The sequence below is a fragment of the Puma concolor genome, chromosome B1, assembly GCF_028749965.1.
Source record: "Puma concolor isolate L17-30 chromosome B1, mPumCon1.1.hap2, whole genome shotgun sequence".
Taxonomy (NCBI): Eukaryota; Metazoa; Chordata; class Mammalia; order Carnivora; family Felidae; genus Puma; species Puma concolor.
In genome coordinates, this window is record NC_141670.1 from 205,662,403 (window position 1) to 205,685,713 (window position 23,311).

At 43.5% G+C, this 23,311-nt stretch overlaps 1 protein-coding gene across 4 annotated transcripts in view; it reads right to left on the reverse strand.

The window, feature by feature from the left end:
* Positions 1 to 23,311, reverse strand: part of HTT (huntingtin) — a 147,275-nt gene that overhangs the window by 122,349 nt on the left and 1,615 nt on the right. For all 4 annotated transcript variants that reach the window (XM_086705562.1, XM_025921615.2, XM_086705563.1 and 1 more), the window contains exons 2-3: positions 10,781 to 10,864; positions 1,161 to 1,281 (exon numbers count right to left, since the gene is read on the reverse strand). In XM_086705562.1, the coding sequence (XP_086561688.1) occupies positions 1,161 to 1,281; positions 10,781 to 10,864 (205 nt within the window). The remainder of the gene's footprint in view (positions 1 to 1,160; positions 1,282 to 10,780; positions 10,865 to 23,311) is intronic.

Sequence of the window (23,311 nt, forward strand, 5' to 3'; positions counted from 1 at the left end):
GACCACGCTGCAGAGAAAGCCCCGGGAAAGACTCCAAAGGACAGTTTGATTTATCAAGACCCTAACGAGACGGGAAATACTCAACTAGCCTATGTTAGCTCGGGGTCCTTGGTCCATCTGGCCAGGTGAGCATCACCGGGAAAAGAGCCTCCACGGAAAACCAAGAGACGGAGACTCTTCTCAAAGGCTTATCTAAGTGTCACGAGTGGAACTGAAGGCAATAAGAAAAAAATAAGAAAACCAGAAAGGTCCACAAAACAAGGACCCCTGCAGGGAAGGAAACAAGGTACGTTTTTTCCTGAACCATTACCAAGAAATGGCTTTTGGAGGAAGTGTCCAGAACCGTGTCAGAGACCCATCCTCGGTGCCCACGGCCTATGGTGGGAGACTAAGTATGGACACACAACCCATAAGGCCCGTCCACAAACTCAAAGGTGGCCTAGGAGAAGTGACCGGGATGGGCTGGGGACACTAGAAGAAGGGCAGAATGACAAAAACAAGGACAGTTTTCCACTACATTAGGAATTGTGGAAGAGGGCCTTTATCTTCAAAGGCAGCAGAGAACAGAAAAAGAAGAAGAGTAGCTTGAAGCTCTGGTGATGTTGGGCACAAAGTCGGCCTCAGGAAGCAGTGACAGAAGAAGACAGGTGTCCCCTCCCTGCTCCTCAGCTTGCCTGTAGCCCAAATGCTTTGGCATTCCGGCTCTGCCGTCCCTCCTTGGGAACTCCTTCCACCCCGTGCCACCACACCAGCCCCAGCCGGTCTGGGACAGAAGTCACGTCTTTATGGGCACACAGCACTGCCCGACCCAGGTCTCCGCAGGACAGGGAAAGCAGACAAAGGAAGGGAAGCTAGAGGCACCACAGACAGACTGCATTCACCTGTCCCCTGCCCTCCCAGGGCCTTGTGGCTGCTCGAGGTTCAGCCCACACAGAAGCTGGTGTCTGTAGTGACATTTTCCCCAAGAACACCGACGGCTGCCAGTACAGCCCATCTGTGACTTAGGCACACACCCGGCCTTCTGAGTCAGCAGGGGCGACAGGCAGGCTGGCAACCGCGAAAGAACGACGGCGGACATCCAGAGCGACTCCGCCCCTCCAAACACGGTCTGTTCTCTCGGCCACATCGCAGCTGGGAGAGCACGGCTCACAGGGGCTTACTTTTATGACTCTGTTGAGGCACTCGTCAGCCACCATCCTGACATCCGACTCTGCATCATCACTGCACAGCAGGAAGAGTTCCATAGCGATGCCCAGAAGTTTCTGAAATTCTGGAGAATTTCTAAGTTAAAAAAAAAAGAGAGAGAGAGGCTGTCACGGCCAAGAGGAGCCTAGAAGACATGACAATGAAATGCAATGAGGTATCTGGTGTCCTCTACAGGACGCTGGAACAGTAAAACGACATTACATAAAAATGAAGGTTAATAAGTACATTAACACTGATTCATCAACTGTGAAAAACATACCACAGTAACGTAAGATGCTAAGAACTGGGGTAACCGGATGTGAGGTAGAGGGGAACTCTCTATGCATCTTTACAATTTTTTTTAAGTCTAAAACTATTCTAAAATTTAAAAGCTTATTTGGAAAAAAAAATTGTAAGACAAATTTCATTTTTTTAAAGCTTTAGTTAAATCAACCTCAAAAAACCACTGTTTTGTATGTATTTTGAACTCCATAAAAAAGAGGAAAGAAAGATACTGCTTCACTCCCAGACAGCCATCTGCCACTCTCTGCCAACAAGTTACTTCTACTCTTGCTGACAGTATTCTTGGAACCCTGAAAATCAGTATACCAATATGACTCTTTTACTCCTTTTTATTCTTGCTTCCAATGTGTTCCAAAGTATAACCACATTTCACCGTAAGACGACACACGATCACGGGCAGGCTGTGCTTTCTGCTGCTCTGTCCCAGTCTCGCAAAGACGGGAGTCTATGTAACACTCGCAGATGATTTTAAAATGCTTGACTGAGACCGTCTGTCTGCGTTGTCGTGATCCATGTGGCTAAGCACAGCCGCGGCAGAGAAAAGCTGGTGGGCCGTGTACTGGACTAGATTTCCCGGCACCGTGAAGTACCACCAGCCCAAACACAGCCCCTGAATAATGCCGCTATCTTTGAAGACTCAAACTCCGACTGTTTCCCGGTCTCCCCCTAGAGTCCTCGGAGATGGAGGTCCTCTCCCCCTTTCTCACTTCATCGTGGTTCCTACCAACGGTCAGGACCATGAGCCTAAGAGAAACCAGGGGACCATCTTAACAACGGCCGACAAATACAGGCAAGAAACAAAACATGCCACCCAGCGCGACTTCAGACCTCATCTGTGGGGAACACAGCTGTGAAAAAAGGGCTCAGCAGGAAAGGCCTCCGGACACGGACACGGCCGCTCCAAGCAGCGTTGGCTACAGAAACACAGCCTGAGCCATACGTGTGATTTTACAGTTTCTGGGGCACACGTCAAAAAGAAAAAGAAAAAACAAAATTAATTTTAATAACACGTCATTTCATCCCATATATCCAAAATATAACTATTTCAACATGTAATCAATATGGAAAAATTACTGTCTACTTAACAATCTTTTCTTTAGAGCACATCTCAATTCAGACACAAAACTTTCATCAGACATACTGTATCTGTGTTTAGACTTCATAAAACCCACAGATGAAAAAGTTTGCTTTCAAGTAATAAATAAGTTCTGAACATCTAATGCACAACATAGTGATTACAGTCGGTCCATAATACTATATTATAAACTTCAAAATTGCTATGAGACCAGATCTTAACTGTTCTCAACACAGAAAAGGAACAATAATTATGTGACTTGATAAAGGTATTAGCTGACACCAATCACATTGCAATATATAAACGTATCAAACCATCGTGCTATACTTCAAACTTACAGTGTCGTAGGTCAATTATGTCTCAATTAAAAGAAAAAAATAAGTTCATATACCATTTCCAACCATGCTTAAAAGTTCTCCAATAACTAAATCGAATACTGATTTTTAATAATTTAATAAAACAGATATAGGGCTAATGAGGTTATAGGTTCCTTCTTGAGAGAGGTTTAGAAATGTCTTTTAAGAAACCTGTCCGTTTCACCTAAATTGTCCGGTTTACCGGCATAAAGTTTTTCCCAATACTCCCATCTAATCCTCTTAATATCTATAGAACCCACACGAAAATCATCTCCCTCACCCCAGGTACTGGTCATTTGTGACTGCACTCTTTCTTACCTGGCCAGTCAGTCTGATTAATCTCACCGACATTCTCAAAGAACTCACTTCAGGTTTGAGTTACTGCAGACTTCTCTGTTTTCGATTTTACTAACTTCTGCTCTTATCTTTATATCCATTCTTCTGATAAATTTGGGTTTCACATGCTCTTGTTTTTCAAGTTTCCTGACATGGGAGCTAAGGGCATTGATTTGAGACCTTTCTCTTTTTTCCAAAATCGGCATTGAGCTATAAATTTCCCTTGGATATGTCATAGCGGCATACCACAACTTTTGAAATCTTTTGTTTTTATTTTCATCAATTCAAAATACTTTCAAATTTCCCCTTTGACTTTCTCTTTGACCCATGGGTGGAAATATGTTACCTGTTTTCCAGACTATCTTTCTGGATCAGATTCCAACTTAATCCTATTGAGGTCAAAGAGCATACTTGTATGAATCCTTTTAAAGACTTTTTTTTTAATATTTACTCATTTTTGAGAGAGTGTAAGGAGGGAGGGACAGAGACAGAGGGGCCAGAGGATCAGAAGCGGGCTCTGCACTGACAGCAGCAGTGAGCCCAATGTGAAACTCAAACTCGCGAACCACAAGATCATGACCTGAGCCCAAGTCGGACGCTCAAATAACTGAGTCCCTCAGGCTTATTTTATGGCTTATTTTAAGGCTTATTATGTGGCCTGTATTGGCAAACGTCCTGTGAGCACTAGAGAGGAATGTGTCTTCTGTTATTCCAGGTGGGGTGTCTATAAATGCCAATCAGGCCCATAAGGGTGGATAGTATTGTTCAAGTCTTCTAGATCCAGATTTTAGGTCTACGTGCTCAAAGAGTTTTTAAGAGAAGCTCCTGGAACCTGACTATAATTGTGGATTTGTCTATTTCCCCTTGCAGTTCAATCAGGTTTTGCTTCATGTATTCTGAACATAAACGGTTAGGATTGTTATGCTCCCTTGATGAACTGATGCCTTCATCATTATAAAATGACCACTCTATTTCTGGTAATAGCTTTTGCTTAGAAATCCACTGTCTGACATGAACATAAGCAAAAGCAACCCAGCTTTCATCTGATCAGAGTGTTAGTATGGTGAGTGGGCCCTTCCATGCTTTTACTTCTAAGCTATTTGCACCTTATGTTTAAAACGGTTTATCGTGCGCAGGTTACACAGGGTCTTGGTTTTTCATTGGATCTGGAAAACCTGCCTCTTATGTCTAATGTCGTTATTGGTGGAACTAGAGTTAAATCTACCATCACACTGGTTCTTTCCTACTTACTCCAGATGCTCTTTATTTGCCTTTTTCTCTATTTCTGCTTTCTTTGGGGTCGAGTATTTTTAGGATGACATTTTATCTTTTTTGGCTTATTAGCCGTAACTCTTTGTTGTGCTTTTAATTGTTACCTGGTTTATAGTATACATCTCTAATTGATCCCAGCCTGCCTTAATGACATGACAGCACTTCACATACAGCAGAGAAACTTACAACAGTACTGGATTTGTTTCCTGTGGCTGCTGTAACAAACTGCTAGACGCTGGGTGGCTTAACACCATAGACGTTTATCCCTGTCAGAGTTATGGAGGCCAGGAGTCCGAAATCAGTATCGCTGGGCCGAAATCAGGGTATTGGCAGTGCCTGTGTCCCCTCCAGAGGCTCCAAAGGACTCCTTGCCTCTTCCAGGTCTGGTGGCAGCCAGTATCCCTTGGCCTGTGGCCACCTCCCTCTGATCTTCAAGGCCAGCATCTTCAAGCCCGTCTCTGTTCCAGCTTCACATCGCCTTGCGTGTATGTGTGTGTGCGCGCGTGTGATCTCCCTCTGCCTCCTTTTCACAAGGATACATGTGGCTACATTTACGGTCCCCCTGGACAACCCAGGATAATCTCTCCATCTCACAATCCTTAACTTAATCAAATCTTTGAAGACTCTTTCCCTAGAGGTACACTCACACAGGATTCCAGGGAGTAAGACCTGTTAAATTTGGGGGGCAGAGGCATTACTCTGCCTACCACAAACTATTGCCAGCCTTCATTCTGGTGTTGCCCCACATTTTACTTCTACATGTCATAAGGCCCAAAGTACACGGTTATCATTTTTGCTGTAAGCGATCAATTAACTTTTAACGAGATGACAAACGAGGGCAGAAAGTCTTCTATCCAAGCACCATAGTTACCGTTTGCCTGCTCTTTAATTCTCTGTGTGGATCCAGATCTCTCTCTGATCTTATTTTCCTTTCCTCCTACCTGAAACACCGTCTTTAATATTTCTTGAAGTCCCAGCTGGACATAAATTATTTCAGCTTTTCTGTGTCTGAAAAAGTTTTTACTTCACCTTTGTTTTGAGACAGATTTATTTACTGGCCGTGCAGTTCCAGGGGTTTTCCTTCCTCTACAAATGATGTCCCACTGACTTCTGACATGCATTTTCTAGCAACAAATCTGCTGTCACTCTTTGTGCAATTTAGCTCTTTTTAATGTCTCTACTTAACACATTCCATCTTTTCTCTAGCTTCTTGAGTACATAAAATAGTTGAGTACCTGTCTTCATGATTTTGTACAAATTTTACCATCTGTGCAATTTCTGAATCAGTTTCAAGGGACCGCTACGAATTTTATTTTCCTGTTTCTTTGCAGTCGAGGGCTAAGTTAACCCTGTCGCCGGAGCACGCCCTTCTGCACACTCCAGCCATGGCCCACGAAGGACACCTGTCTGCTTGGGCTGGAGTCAACAGGAGCTCTTCCCGCATCAGGGGGGGTTTCGGCAAGCGCCCCTTCAGGTCCTTTCGGGAGGCCCCATCCCAGCACGTCCTCATGAGCACGTGCACATCGACAGGCAGCACGTTGAAGACTCAGGGACGTCTCCCCCCACGGGTTCCAGAGAGCATTCTGGGCAGTTCTCTCTTCTCCACCATTCTCGCTAACTGGCCTCAGCGAGCAGCTCCGTCTGCTCAACTCAGCAAACCACGGGCCCTGCCTTGGCCTCCCTCCCAGTGTTACTCCCTCCAGACAGGAATCGGGAAGCCATACGGCTCCCACACTCCTTTCTCATTTGTCAAGGGCTGCTGTTGCTCTTTGCCTGATGTCCTGAAAACCAGTGTCACACAGATTTTGTCTATTATCAATTGTCTGAGACAGGAAGTAAATCCTGCCTTTGGCATTAACCTTACTCAGCCAGAGCAAATATCTTCCTTGATATATTAAACTTAATTTGTTAATACAGTGTTAATAAATTTTCTGGTCACAATACACATACCTAACAATCACCTTTTACAAAGTTAACAAACATTCCCTTCTATAAATGTATCTTCGTTTTCGGGGCGCCTGGGTGGCTCAGTCGGTTGAGCGTCCGACTTCGGCTCAGGTCTCACGGTCTGTGGGTTCGAGCTCCACATCGGGCTCTGTGCTGACAGCTCAGAGCCTGGAGCCCGCTTCAGATTCTGTGTCTCCCTGTCTCTCTGCCCCTCCCCCACTCATGCTCTGTCTCTCTGTCAAAAATAAACAAACATTAAAAAAAAAATTTAAATATATCTTCGTTTTTCAATTCCCCTACTAGTCATTAAGTCGTTCAGATGACCTTTAATGTTCTAATGCGATGAACAGCACTGCACCAATGTCGCCACGCACTTTCCCGCGGATAAAGTCTCAGGTGAAACTGCCACACGGAGGAGTCAAAGCTCGACATGCTGCCTTTTAGGAAGGTTGTATACCTCTGACAAAAATCCTGAGTATTTCCTAATGTTTGTCAATTTGACAGATGGCAGCTGTTCTTATTTTTGTTTCTGTTTCCTTCTACTGATGACTGGTAAATGTGAGTATCTTTCCACAGGAAACACAGAGAGTCAGCTATCGGGTTCACTGGCCCAGTTGTATTTCTTATTTTCTGAACTACTCAGTCATGTTCTTTGCCTATTTTCCTATTAGGCTGATAGTCTGCTTCTTAATGATTTATAATTGCTCTTTAACAACTATTAAACCTTTGCTATATATGCTGTCAACATTTCCCCCAAGTTGAATTTACTTTCAAGCTTTTTTAAGGTGGATTCTGACACATCGAACTATATTCCAGTCAAAACAAGTTTTTCCCGAGGCGCCTAGGTGGCTCAGTCGGTTAAGCGGCCGACTTCGGCTCAGGTCATGATTTTGTGGTCCATGAGTTTGAGCCCCGCGTCGGGCTCTGTGCTGACAGCTCAGAGCCTGGAGCCTGTTTCAGATTCTGTGTCTCCCTCTCTCTGACCCTCCCCCGTTCATGCTCTGTCTCAAAAATAAATAAACGTTAAAAAAAAAAAAAACAAGTTTTTCCCTTATATCGTTAGCTTTCTTCCACCTAAGATTAAATATTCTTTTTGTAATAATAATTCCATTTTTTAAAACATGATTTTTTTTTTATTTTAGATTTAAAAATTTTTAGATTTGGATTTTAAAATCTAAATTTTTTTTCTTTTTATTTTTTAATGTTTATTTTTGAAAGAGACAGCACAAGCAGGGGAGGGCCAGAGACAGAGAGAGGGAGACACAGAATCTGAAACAGACTCTAGGCTCTGAGCTGTCAGCACAGAGCCCAATGCAGGGTTCGAACCCATGAACTGTGAGATCATGACCTGAGCTGAAGCTGGATGCTTAACAGACTGAGCCACCCAGGCGCCCCTAAAATTTTTTTTTTAATCTGCGCTGCCAGCACTGAGCCTGATGCAGGACTCGAACTCACGAAGCCATGAGACCATGACCTGAGCGAAAACCAACAGACGAACACTTAACCGACTGAGCCACCCAGGTATCCCAATAATTTCTTTTCTTTTACTTTTAAGTAATCTGACATTTATGTTTGTCTGCAATATGAGATACAGATATAATTTTTCTCTAGTCATTTGGTTCAATAATCCATCATTTCCCTGCTGATACAAAATGTTATCTTTATCATAAATTCACACACAGAGATGCATACATATACTCTCCTAACTTCCAATCCTATACCTTCTTTAATATCTAACTATCTCAATATTGTGTACACCATCTCTCACCATACTGCTGATGTTTTCAGCTTTTCTTGACAACATTCATGTATTTATTCTTACAGGTGAACAAGTTAAGAAAAATACCCTTACTAGAACTCTAGTCAAGACTATCGTAAATTTAGAGATTAACTTAGAGAAAATTCAGCTTTACGATAAAAAATCTTCCATTTAGGAAAAGAAGTAGTCACCTATACCTTTCAAGAAAGTCAACAGCAGTCTTTACATATTTTCTGCATATTTCTTCTCAATTCCTTGAAGTTTTATATGTTGGTGCTACTGTGAGTTGGATCTTGAACCATGACATTTTCTGAGTTATGCTAATACACGGGAAACCAATGGATTTCTGTATACGTATTTTTACCCAAACACTTTGTCAAGGTACGCATGCTTAGATAAGCGTTCCTAGGTATTTCCGAGAGGATACTTGTTAAAAACAAATCACCAGACTACATCCAAACAGAAAATGTAAGTGTGTTTGGAAAAGAGGGCAGTGAAGGATCTTCACTACTGTGTTTTTGACAAATTTCCTGGAAGACCTTGATGCTCATACGTATTTAGGAACCAGTAGGTTAGACCACCAAATTGAGAGCTGAAGTAGACTAACAGTTACATACCCATGAAGTTTTAGATGACTTCCCCCATTAAAAACTCCAGAAGCTACCACTAAAATAACCACACTGGAGACAAGTATATCACAGAAGCTCAAAAATATACCAAAATTTAGTTATACTCAAGGAGAGATCACAGGAAATACCAGCTATCAAGACTTCATTAAACATTTAGTATGCATTTTCTACATACAGGATACCTACTTAGGTTCTACACTCTCCACAAAGTATGGAAAGTATCTTAAAACAAATGTGTTCTTTGATCTGATGAAACCAAAGATGACCTCTCTGGATCCATAATTATCCTATCAACATGTTCTTCTGTGGAACAAGGAGTATGACTATCAGCATTACTCCATAAAAACAGAAGAAATGCACTAACGTGAAAACCATCAGCAGCTATTATTTTAAGATGGCAAATTGAACCACAAATCACTCCTAAGATATCCCAACGCGCTTTACTAACATGCAAATCTAAGCCAACATTCCATCAATTCCAGCGAGAATGATCAAAAGAAACAATAAATATAAAAGAAGCTCTCAAACTGGAGGAGAGCTTGTCTTCTGGATCCACAAGCTTCCACAGTGAAACGTTCCTTGAGGCCCGGACGCCGCAGGCCAGGTGAGCAAGACTGTGCTACAGCAGCAGGGCGCAAATGTCTGTCAGGGGTCTGAAGTCATGTCACATGAAAGCACTGACACTTTATAGCTTTGGACAAAACCCATCACAACCGCACAGCACTCTCGTGCCCATGCAGCTAACGAACGCACATACACAGTGTCACCCGATCCCACAAGAACACTAAAAATCAGGACTTCCAGTTCACAAATGCAGCAACAGAGACTCAAAGAAGTAAAATTTATCCAAAATCACCTGGCTTATAAGGAGTATACATGGAATTCAAACGTTTATTTCCCTACGTGTATCATAGTGTTGTTTTCTACAATAGCATGCAAACTTAGAATTTTTATTTTCAGCACATACTCTCATTTGTTATCTCATCTGCTTCCCACATCGCTACAAATCAGAAAGAGAAATCATCCACATTTCCCAAACAATGGGATGAGTTCAGCTAAAATGAAATATTGTATGTGAAATCACTTTGAAAATATAAAACACAAATCCAAGTGCCGTTACAAATAAGTGAATCACTAAGCTTCTGTCAGTACTAAAATCAAGAGTATTTTTCTAACAGATTATAGACAGCTCTGTCCGGCTTCCAAGGAGGAGGATAACAATTATTTGCTCCACGGGAAAGAAAAGCTAGAAGTATTTCACACCCATCCAGTCAGGTAAGAGAATTCAGAAATCTCAGGTACCTCTGTCTCCTGCTCAGCCATGAGAAACGGGCCTGAAATATTTACTATCCACAGCCACTGGGAACAGCATTTAGAAAGACACACAGCCAAAAGCAAAGAGAATGAGGAGACGTGGCACAGCCACAAAAGCAGATGCCACTGGTCCGCCCCAGAAGAAAGATGGAGCAAGGGAAATCGACTTATAGTCAACCGCCCGCAACCCCGCCGACCCCAAAGCACAGATGAGTGGGCAGCCACCACTGGGACCAGCAGCCACAGGGCGCCAGTGACAAGCAAACAGAAGACACGTAACTGGACAGCCGCCTGTTGTTCCAGTCGCTGCGATAATGTAAAAATATCAAACAAAAGATAATTTTTAAATGATTACAGTTACAAGAGTGCTAATTAAATATAAACGTGGTGCTCAAGTATCATAATGGTTACAACTGTTGTACATAAGATTACAAACAGAAAACACTACTCATTATAGCGTCCGGATAGCCTTGCTATATAGCCAGAAATGTGGGAAGAGAGGCCTTTAAATGTTTTAAGACAGCTGAAGAGACAAGTATTCTAGCCCGTTAAGAATGAAAATCTACAGTTTTAATTTTTACTAGAAAGTTCAAAGTGCAATTACCTGAGTGACTGTGCCACTATGTTCTCACATATCGTCAGACAGTGATTCACACGGTCTTTCTTGGTGGCTGAGAGTTCTTTCTTTCTAAAAGGAAAAAAAAAAGGAAAGGAAGTGAACATGTGTTAAAGTATCCATTCCATTTATTTCTACACATCATTCATTCAGTCCATAAGCACTTCTGGACTACTAGGAATAAACCATATGCCCATGCTGGTGGGCAGGGTAGAGTCAGCACAGGGAGGCACGGGTAAGTTCGACCAAAGGCTTCCTAAACTATGTGGCACAGAAAAGTCAGGAGCTGTTACTGGTGCACCTATATTCCCCGTGTGAGAGGAAGTGCAGTACAGTGACTCACCCAAGGTGATCGCACTGATGGTGGGCCTGCGATTCAATGAAATGCAGTACCAAACCTACTCTTCATACCAAGCTGCCTCCACTGCTCAAAATCACACTGTTCACTGCCTGCAGACCTCATGCTCTCTACTAGGTATGAAATAAGGTACGTGGGGGGGGCACCTGGGGGGCTCAGTCAGTTAAGCGTCCAACTTCAGCTCAGGTCACGATCTCACAGTCTGTGAGCTCAAGTCCCGCGTCAGGCTCTGTGCCAACAGCTCAGAGCCTGGAACCTGTTTCATATTCTGTGTCTCCCTCTCTCTGCTCCCTCCCTGCCTGTGCTCTGTCTCTGTCTCTCAAAAATAAGTAAACATTAAAAAAAAAAATTTTTTTTAAATAAGGTATAGACAGTGACTAACCGCTTCTACCTCCCCAAACAGCTAGAAATAAGCCTCTGGCCTCAAAGCCCTTCTTGAAGCTTCCCATGAAGACTTCTGGAGCCAACACAAGGAGACAAATAGCCTGGTCAAGACCAAAGTGAAGGCACTTGCTTCCCACCCAAACCTACAGCTTCAGATGCCTTCAAGGTATGTACCTGCAAAATAAGGTACAGAGGGATGATCCAAAGAGGAAGCCAAAAATTAAACCAGGCTTAAGAGCTACATTCAGAGAAGAATTTGAGTGTGGCTACCAGTACATGGCACTAACTAAAAATACACCTAAACCAGAAGACTACTAGTTTTTGAGGAAATGATATTACCAAATTGGGGGGGGGGGGGTGCGAATCTAACCTACGAACACCTGTGACTATTTAATCCCCAATGCAACCCTCAGACTCCAAAAAGTGCACCTGAAAGGACAGGCTATTACAAATTGTACAAATCCAATGAAGGCAAAGCCTCCAAAAGGCACTTCAGGGGCAAGGAAGAGCCTCGGAAGCAGGAAGCCAGTAGCCAAAAGGAAGAAGAGAGAGGGGTTCCAAACAGGAAAAGAATCAGAGCCTGAAAGAGAAGCCTAGCTCAAGGCTAGCAAGGAGGGGGCTTCCCAATGACTGGCCAACCAGAGTCCATCGTTACAGGACTGGTGATCGTGTGTTTCCTATCCTACTGGTCTCTCTCCTAAATGAGTTGTTTACCGACGACTTAATATTGCAGACTGCTGGCTCGGCATCCACCCAAACACCGTCCTTTCTCCTTGGACACACACCCCCAGTGAGAAGTTGCACTGCCTAGCCTCCCTGCAGCGAGGGAGGGGCAGGCACACTTAGTTCTCACAGACAAAATGGGAATGGGAGTGATAACGTGGAGCATGTGCCTCACTGGCTGACCCTGGGGTGTCCCCTTCTACTTCCCTCCAATTGGATTTAAATTTTTTTTTTAACGTTTATTTATTTTTGAGACAGAGAGAGACAGAGCATGAACGGGGGAGGGGCAGAGAGAGAGGGAGACACAGAATCGGAAGCAGGCTCCAGGCTCTGAGCCATCAGCCCAGGGCCCGACACGGGGCTCGAACTCACGGACCGTGAGATCGTGACCTGAGCTGAAGTCGGACGCTTAACCGACTGAGCCACCCAGGCTCCCCTACTTCCCTCCAATTGGAACAAACATGCCTAACACCCAGTTTTTGATTACACGGAGAAAGACAAGATGGCAGAACAGCAGCATGGAAGGAGCCTGGGTCCCTAAGTGACCACGAGGAACAGAGGGTTCTCACCTCCCACCCTCAGGAGCCACCCACTTCAAAGCACTATGATGGAAACAACCCAAATATCCTTCACCTGGTGGACGGACGAACAACCGCCACAGACACTGGACTACTGCTTGGCAGCAGAAAGGAGCAAACCACTAACATACACGAGACTGAATCTCGATGCACCAGATTCAAGACCACAAAGTGGGGAATTCCATATACAGGATGTTCGGGAAGAGACAAAACTACAGGAACAGAAAGTGACCAGTAATTTACAGGGGCTGGGAGAAGAGTTGGCAGCAAAGGGCAAGAGGAAGCTTGAAGAGTGATGAAGCTGTTCTAAACCTCCAGCGTGGGAGCAGTTACAGGGCTTTACGCACAAAACTCTACACTAAACAGGGCACGTTCGGCTATTCGTAAATCACACCTCGAGTTAAAGAAGAAAAGAGAGAGTGCATTGAGAATTAAGATGTTCTCTTCCTTAACCCCCAGGTTAAAGTCGCCATTACAACAGCTTAGAGTTTACCCAGTTTAAGACCACCATCAAGAAAATTAAAGAATATTGACTATTTTATTTTAAGTAAGCATTTAGGAAGCAAACAAACTCACCTACCCATTACCTTTTGATTTCCAGAGTGCAAATCTGCCCAAGGCCTTAAATGAACTGAATTCACACACCAAGGTACCAAAAAAGAGTCAAAAAAAAAACAATAACAAAAAAAGTCAACAGCTTCCCAATAATTACACACATGCCTGATGGAGAATTGGCAAGGTCCACGCAACATTTATCTTTTCAGAAGTGACAGATACAAATATTAGTCTTAAAAAGAACTTTGTCTCCCTCCTCAAATATGGGATAAGCCAAAAGAATCCAGTGAGCAGTACACAACACAGTTGTCAAGGCCTGCACCTTATTTCATGGAGACCTACACGGCTGTCCCCCCCTCCACCTTGCCAGAACTTAAGCAAACGTTTATAAAATGAACAAAATATCTAAGACAGAATATGGATCTCAGCCAGCAAAATAAAAATGCATTTTTCTGTGATCTATTTCAGTCCAGCTGCTCTTGTGGAGCTCCTTGTGGGGCAAGCCTGTCTTATTCGCCCGGGGCTCCGTCCCCAGGCCCTGCCAGCCAGCACCTCCACCACACTCCTTGATCACAACCCCTCCTGCAACTATCTCCCTGGGACGACGGACTAAGAGCAAGGACCATATTGTAAAAAAGCTGATAAAGGAATGGATGAACCAACATTTTCTGTGGAAGATTAAGTAAAATACACGTTAAAACAGACTCAAAAGTTCTGGAGTCAGTCTTAACAGATTCCAAAGATAGATAATTCAGAAGTTAGATTCAGAAGATAAATGATAATTACTTTAAACCCAAGTTTCTAGACCCAAAAGATGAAAAAGAAACAGAAACAGCAAAGCTTAAAAAAAAAAATTTAATAAATTAAAAAAAAAAAAAAAGCCACATACTCAAACTCAAACCCTGTGTGGACCAGAAGCTGGAGCCGGTGGAGTCCCTCTGGCTATAATCAAGATAATCAATCACAGGCCTTTTAACGAGATCTCCAATGATTCTCACTATGCAAAAGAGGACAGTATACTTTCTATCTTGGTCAGCTTAACAAGAAAGCACAAGTTTTAAGTTTCTCTTCTTACCTTATCCACAACCACTTCCTAGCAATGATAAAATTTTAAACTTTTCCACACTCAATAATCACAAAATTCTGCAGGTAGACAAAGTCTTCAATGGTTGCTAAACAATAATTAGGAAGTACTTATTTTGTGTGAGAAGCATAAAAAAACCATCTGATCGCTACCAAATATTTTAATTTTGCTCTATTTTTCTTAAATCCATTGTTATTGCTAACATGGCTAAACATGTGTGAAACTAACACATTATCATTAAAGAACCACACAATTTCACTACATCCGAGTCAAACCCTAAACACCTGCGAGTGTAACCAAAATCCTGTAAAAAGCACCTCCTCTTTCATCACACTGAGGAATACCCACATTTTAAAGTGTGAGGATCAGACTTTACCCTCAGACACCCCAGCAAAGAGACATTAACCAAAAATATGAGAAAACGAAGAAAACAATTCTTCCAATATGACCTACTGAAAGCTGTCAGGCCACCAATGCAATGAGGAAGTAGCCACCTAGCACTTGGTGCTTAAAACTTCCAAACTGGGGTTAGAGCGCGGCCTCAGGCTCCTTTCCAACCTTTCCTCAGCCAAGCTCCTCAACCTTCAGGGAACTCTGGCCACTCCAAATAACTCCGTTGTTTTGGGCATACATCTTCAAACTCAATTCTTGTATGGTCTGTGGCTCCTGCTTGAAACATCCACTTCCTACCTTATTTTGCCCAATAAGCTAACTTGGAAATTGAAGAAAATTACAGCTGCTTCATCCCCCCCCCCATGGAATTTAACTCGCTTGATGAACTGGCACGTCAGACTGACTTGTTCTACAGGAAAAGTAAGGATGGAAATTAAGGTGGAAATGGAGCCGCCTTGCTCTGGGCAGGAACTGGGTGAACAGGGTAAGCAGTCCTGGCTCTTCCAACTTCGGTAAACGCAATCATCTTCACTTCACCTTCCATAATGCGAGCAAACTTCGGTCAGCCCTCCCTACCACTTACCGAAGCGTTCTGCACATAAACACATTTGCAAGGAGTCGCACGGAAAAGGCAAGGACGCTACGGCACAGCACAACCATGTTAAAACAACTATCAAAGAATTCTAAAACTGGGAATTTGAGCCCTCATCTAAATTCTTATTTTTAGTATCATGTTATTCTAAGACTATGCTTGAAAAATATGATTCCATGGGGCGCCTGGGTGGCTCAGTCGGTTAAGCATCCGACTTCAGCTCAGGTCTTGACTTCGTGATCCGAGGGTTCAAGTCCCGTGTCAGGATCTGTGCTCACACTCGGAGCCTGGAACCTGCTTCAGATTCTGTGTCTCCCTTCCTCTCTGCCCCTCCCCTGCTCATGCTCTCTCTCTCTCTGTCTCTTAAAAATGAATAAACATTAAAAACATTAAAGAAAAAAGAAAAATGTGATTCCAGGTTGAGGGCTGGCGAGGGAAAGGCCCAGACTACACACAGAACTGAAAAACATTGCTCATCTTGCCCTCATCCTGCCCTTCGTAATCACTTTCCTAGCAGTGCCCACACACCCCAGCCGGCAAGTGGGACTGAGGCCTCCCGACTCCCCAGCAGCTGCCGCTTCACTCTAACATGAGTGCTCCTACAACATTAGAGCCCTTTCAGAGAGATTTTAAGAAGGAATGGGAGGGGCACCCGGGTGGCTCAGTCGGTTGAGCGTCCAACTTCGGCTCAGGTCATGATCTCTCAGTTCGTGGGTTCAAGCCCCACGTCAGGCTCTCTGCTGACGGCTCGGAGCCTGGAGCCTGCTTTGGATTCCGTGTCTCCCTCTCTCTCTGCCCCTTCCCCACTCATGCTCTGTCTCTCTCTGTCTCTCAAAGATGAATAAACGTTAAAAAAAATTTTTTTTTTTTTAAAAAGAAGGAATGGGACACCAGAAGTCATTTTAGAATTATGTGTCATACACAATTTAAAAATAAAAGCGCTATTTGATTAGGGGAACCAAGGACTACGATTTCCCCAATCCACAACAAATTCTTTCTTACTGGTGATCTAACTGAATACAGCAACAATCACTAACTGAAAAAGGTGCGTTTCAAAAAACCAATCTGTTAAGCTAAATGACATTTGTGTGTGTGTGTTTTGTTCTCTACAATTTTATCAGAGGTGTTAAGTTTATGGATCCACCACAGTCCAGACACAGAACATTTCCCTCACCACAATGGTCCCTCTTAGAGCCACACCCACCACACACTCCCTAACCCTGGTGACCACTCATCTAGTCTCTATGCCTCAAAACTGTGTCCTTTCAAAAATGTTATACAAGAAGCATTAGAGAGTATGTGGCCTTTTAGGATTGGCTGTTCTCACGGGCATGATTTCCTTAGGAGTGACATAAGCTGTAACAGGTATCGGGGTTTATTCCGCTTTACAGCCGAGTAGTTTCACCACTCACCTGTTGAAAGGCACCTAAGCTGATTCCAGATTTTGCCATTATGAGTAAAGCTACTACAAACGCTGTGTACACGTTCTTGTGTGAACATAATTTTTCATTTCTCTGGGATAAATGCCCAGGAGAACAACTGCCGGGTCAAACAGTAATTGTATGTTCGGTTTTACAAGAGACTGCCAAAACGTTTTCCAGTGTCGCCGTACCGTTTTCTACGCCCACCAGCAATGATAACGCGGCCGAGACCAGCATTGCGTGCTGTCAAAGTGACCTTTTAGAAACACGAATCAGATCACTTGTTTTACCACACAAGCGTGCATCTGGTCAGAGTAAGCTTTGAAGTCCTTACTCCTTCGGTGCACAAGGCCCCATCTGGCTGCCCCTCACCACCTCTCTTCTCCCCCGCCCCCAACTTCCTCTCCTATTTCTGCCCTTCATTTTGCTTCAGTCACCAGCCTCCTTACTACTCCTCAAATACAGAACGCACGGCTACTTTTCTGTTCCCTCCACCTGGATCTCTCTTCCAGATATCCAAATGCTTGCTCCCTCCATTGTGCCCAGCATCACCTTCTCAGCGCACTTTATACCCTAAATAAAACTGCACACCCCTGCTCCCCCTTATTCTTTGTATATTTGTTTCTCCCCATACTATTCATCACCACTGGTCTTGCTCACTGCTATAACCCCGGGGCCCAGGACTGAGCCTGGCACAAAACTGGCACTTGGCTGAAAGGGCTCCTTCCAGGTCACCTAGTCCAAGCTCCACTTTAGTCCCCATTCCCAGTAACTGGGAGCTCTCCATGCCCCCTGAAGCTCACGTGTCAGGGTGACAACCCACTTTGCAGCCACACAAATGCCCAATGGCCCTGGGGCAGAGAAGTGATACTCCTCAGCTACACCTGGACAAAGCAGCCCAAATCTTCCCTCCCAAATGCTGGCGGCATTGTTAGCAACAGAGCCTGACCATCTATGGTGGGGCTTTTTAAGATATAACATGAACAGACTGCTCACAGAATTTGTCAAAATGCAGACTCTAGGGGCACCTGGGTGGCTCAGTCGGTTAAGCATCCAGTGAGCCCTGCGTGGGGCTGTGCTGACAGCTCAGAGCCTGGAGCCTGCTTTGGATTCTGTGTCTCCCTCTCTCTGCCCCTCCCCTGCTGTGCTCTGTCTCTCTCTCTCAGAAATAAACATTTAAAAAAAAAAAAAAAGGTTTTTTAATAAACCATAAATAGGGGCACCTGGGTGGCTCAGTCGGTTGAGTGTCCGACTTCGGCTCAGATCATGATCTCACGGCTGGTGAGTTCAGGCCCCACGTCAGGCTCTGTGGTGAACAGCTCAGAGCCTGGAGTCTGCTTTGGATTCTGTGTCCCTCTCTCGCTCTGCCCCTCCCTCACTCATGCTGTGACTCTCTCTCAAGAATAAATAAAACATTAAAATAAATAAGTAAAGAAAGAAAGAAAACATTTAAAAAAAATTTTAATGCAGACTCTGATTCAGTAGACTTCAGGTGCAGAAAAGATTCCACACTCCTTATAAGCTCCAAGTGATACAAACTGCTGGCCCTAAAGAGACCGCACTTTAAGCAGCAAGGACCTATGGCAGACCACGTCTCTAACACATATTCCAGCACCCGAGCTGATTCAATTCAACACAACATTAAACAGGGTCTTATACTGTGTTTTATTTCTCCTTCTCATCTGAATAAGACTAAATGTCCTGACGGTGGGCCCATTCCAAGGTAGTTTACCAAGCGGCTGGCTCCCTTTCGGGAGCTACAGGTAACAGGGGTCGGGACTCTCTCAGGTGGACAGAATTCATCAGTGGGCCATTTGAAACCAGGACAATGTGAAACCTTTGCCTCGAAGTTCCAAAAGTCCTTTTTTAAAAAGAAATTCGTGTCAATGTACGAACTGTCACTGAATTATACACTTTAAAATGGTTAATTTTGGGATGCCTGGGTGGTTCAGTCGGTTAAGTGTCCAACTCTTGGTTTCAGCTCTGGGAATGATCTCACAGTTTGTGAGTTCAAGCCCTGCATGGGGCTGTGCACAGACAGCACGGAGCCTGCTGGGGGTTTCTTTCTCCCTCTTTCTCTGCCCCTCCCTGACCTGCACATTCACACTGCTCCCTTCCCCGTCCCCTCAAAAAAATAAATAAACATTAAAAAATAAAATAAAATGGTTAATTTTATGTTATGTGAATTTCACCTCCAAATAAATAAACAAGAAATTCCACAATATTATACAGCAATCAGTAAGAATTTTATGCACTACTATGGAACAATGTCAATGAAAAATACAGGGTGATCTCAATCATGAGAACAAAAACAGGGACACATTTAAATGCTTGAATATGCATTTAAAAAATCAGAGAAAACGACAAAAGACATTTAATAATTGTTATTTTTAGGGAATAAGACTAAGGACAGACTAGGAGGAGGGCTTTGTTTTTCATCTTCTGAGCCGTCTGAAGATGTTTTACGATGTGTATGTGTAACTTTTATAATTTTTTAAACTAGTTAATAGAAAGGAACCAGAAAAGGGGCGCCTGGGTGGCGCAGTCGGTTAAGCGTCCGACTTCAGCCAGGTCACGATCTCGCGGTCCGTGAGTTCGAGCCCCGCGTCAGGCTCTGGGCTGAAGGCTCAGAGCCTGGAGCCTGTTTCCGATTCTGTGTCTCCCTCTCTCTCTGCCCCTCCCCTGTTCATGCTCTGTCTCTCTCTGTCCCAAAAAAATAAATAAACGTTAAAAAAAAAAAAAATTAAAAAAAAAAAAAAAAGAAAGGAACCAGAAAAGAAATGGTTCACAAAAGTGGTCCCATCCTATTTAATCTAGGGGTAAGCAAACTACAGCCTGCATGTTTTGGGCCAGTCTCTGAGCTAAGAAATGTTTTCACATTTTTAAATGGTTGATTAAAAAAAAAAAAAAAAATCAAACAATAATATTTCATGACATGTGAAAATTATATGAAATTCAAATTTCAATGTCATCAATAAAATTGTATTGGGACACAGCCACACTCCTTCATTTACATATTACCCCTGGCTGCTTTTATTTTACAATGGCAGAGTTGAATAGTTGCAACAGAGACATGGTGCCCACAAAGCCTAAAAACGGCCGACTATCTGACGGTTTACAGAATAACTTTGCCAATGTTCACAGATTGGAAGACTCAATATTGTTAAGGCGCCAATACTCCCCAAATTGATCTACAGATTCAATGCAATCCCCATCAGAATCCTAGCTGGCCTCTCTGTAGAAACTGACAATCTGATCTTACAATTGATACAGAAATGCATGGGGTCCAGAATAGCCGAAACTATCTTAAAAAAGAACAAAGTTGGAGGACTCAAATTTCATGGTTTGAAATTGTGATAAAAAATACAGTAATCAAGACTGTATAGTATTGGAAGAGGATATAGACATTTGGACCAATGGAATAAAACTGAAGGTCCAGAAAAAAATCCATATGTTTATGGGCTATTAGTTTTTAACAAGAGTGCCAATACAACTCAATGGGGAAAGAAGATCTTTTCAATAAACGGTGCTGGGAGTGCTGGAGATCCACATGCGAAAGAACGAAGCTGGACCCTCACCTTACACCATACATACAAATTAACTCGAAATGGGTCAGACCTAAATGTAAGAGTAAAACTTACAATTCTTAGAAGAAAACATGGGAGTTCTACATCTCTGTGACACCTAAAGCACAGCGACGGAAGACAAAATAGAAAACTGGACTTCATGAAAATGAAAAACTTTTGTGCTTTCAATTCAAAGGACACTACCAAGAAAATGAAGAGACAATCCACAGACAGGAGGAATGTTTTTAAAAATCATATATCTGATAAGGGTCTAGTGTGCAGAACACATAAAGAACGGTTTCAATTCCACAATAAAAAAGACAAGTCAGCTTTGAAAAACTGGAAAGCACGAGGGCAAGGCCTTACAAACTAAGTACAAGAAAGAGGGGCGCCTGGCTGTCTCGGTCCGTAAGGCGGGCGCCTCTTGATCTTGCGGTCATGAGTTTGAGCCCCATGTTAGGTGCAGAGATGAAAGAAAGGAAAGGAAAGGAAAAGAGGCCAGGTCCCTAATCTTGGTGTTCGGCCTCCTCACACAGACTTATTCCTGTCTTATAATAAGATCTCGCCTGTTTAGGCCACTGCAGCAGGGTTTTCTGTTATCTGCAGCTGAAAGTGCCCTGGCTGAGAATACCAAGCACAGCTACGTCACCTCACGCTTAGCACGGAGGAACAAGTCCTGTTGGTTCCACCTTCAAAATTCAGTCACTTGTCACCCTGCCACTGGCAACATCCTGACGGAGCCCACCACCCTCTCTCACCTGATCACTTTAACAGCTTCCTAACTGGTGTCCTGCCTCTGCCCGTGCTCCCCTTCACTGTTCTCAACCAGTGTTCCTTGTAAAATGGAACTAAGATCCTGCCGCTCCTCTAACCAAACCCTGCGATGACTTCCCACCTCACGTAGAATGCACGCCAAGGTCCTCAGTGCGCCCACCAGGAAGGGCCTACCGATGTGGTGTGGCGCTCCCTCTACCTCTCTGGCCTCACCCGCTAAGAGTCTCCCTCTCACTAATTCAACCAAGCAAACGAACCCCTTGGTCTTCCTCAAACAGGGGGGCCTTTGGACCTGTTCTCCCGCCCGGAACGCGGCTCCCCCACACACCTTCATGGCCAGACCTTCGACTCTCTTTCACGTGTTTATTCAAGAGCCACCATCTCAATGGACCTTCCCTGGAAATCCTCTCTAGAATGTCAACACCTTATCAACCCTGACATCTCCTAGTTCCTTTCCCTGCCTTGCCGTTCCTCCTTCGTTTATCACTAACATACTTTATGCTTTACTTATCTATCCTGTTTATTGTCTGTGCCCCTCACTGAGATGAAAGCTTCAGAGGGCAGAGCTTTTTACCTGTTGACGGCTGTAGCCCTGCAACTGTTACAAGAGGCACCCATCAGTTGTTGAGTAAATACTTATTGATGAATGAATAATTAAAGCTAGGGGGAAACGACAGGAAATCTGAAGGAGAGTAAGAAAGAACCAAAGGCAACTGTCAATTGCCTCAAAATTACAGTTAGGATGGTCCCAACCTCTGGCGCCCCTGCACGCCAGCCTTGCTGAGACCACAGCCAGTCCCACCCAGAGGCCCTGCATCCCACGTGCTGAGCAGAGAGCAGGCACCCGGCTACTTCGGCTGCAGCCCACACACGGCTGTGACGCTACAGTTTCACACAACAGAGGAGGAGAACCATAAAAATAGAACAGATCCTTTCCAAATTGTTTCTGGACAATCCGGGGAATGGGTTTTTCAGCTGAAGCACCTGAACAGAAATGCCAAGATGCAATTTTGAGTTGACTACTCAAAATTAATGAATACCTGCTTTCTCAACAGCAAATGTCTAAAAATACGATATTTGTGCATTTTATTTAAAATAACTACAATTAGGCCAATGTAGCTGATTTCAGAGCATGCTAAGAACCTTTAAAAGTTACTGTTCTGAAATACTTTTGCTTTAAGTAATTTAAAATCTATCTTCATATATGCATGGATTGAATCTGTAAGGATACACAAGGAGGAAGAAGAACAGAGCTTGCCTCTGGGCAGAGTTAGGTGCTCAGGAGAAAGGAGTGGGAGAAAGACATTTTAATCATTACCTTTTCGTAACTTCAGAATTTGCATCACATGAATGTACTACTTGCGTGAAAATAATAGATTACGCTTTTAAAACAAATCAATCACACGTTACCTTAACATAAAGTAACGAAACAACATCTACTTTTGTCAAGCCAGCTTTACAAAGAAATCTCTTTATATCCATATTTTGAAGTTAAGCAAATTCAGGTTCTGTCAGAGCAGCATAAGAAACAGATGGCATATTTTTAGACAGACCAAGTGTTCGAACAAGCCCACAGACAGTGACAGCAGTAAGGTCTCCCTTCCCACCCGAGCCCTGCTTTATGCTTTCTGTTAACAAGAGCCAGGCAGTGTGTGAACTTCCATGGCATCTACCTCCGGGATGAATTATGATTCTGGAATGAATTACAATTATAAATTAGCTGCTGTAGAAATAAGTCAAATTGTTTTAATTTTTTTCTCTAAATATCCAAACATAGAGAAATATCCAATATTTGTCTAAATATCCAATATTTCTTCACCTCTTAAAAGAAAAATTAATTTCTCAATTTTTCAAGTGTCTATTTATTTTTGAGAGAGAGAGAGAGAACATGCACGGGAGGGGCAGAGAGAGGATCCCAAGCAGGCTCTGTGCTGTCGGTGCAGAGCCTGATGCAGGGCTCCATCCCGCAGGAGATCATGACCTGAGCCAAAATCAAGAGCCTAACAGGCGCCTCTATTTCTAAGCTGTATCCTGACGGATAAGCCAACATTACTCCCCATAATGCTCACTTTCTAATTAAACGCTCAGGAC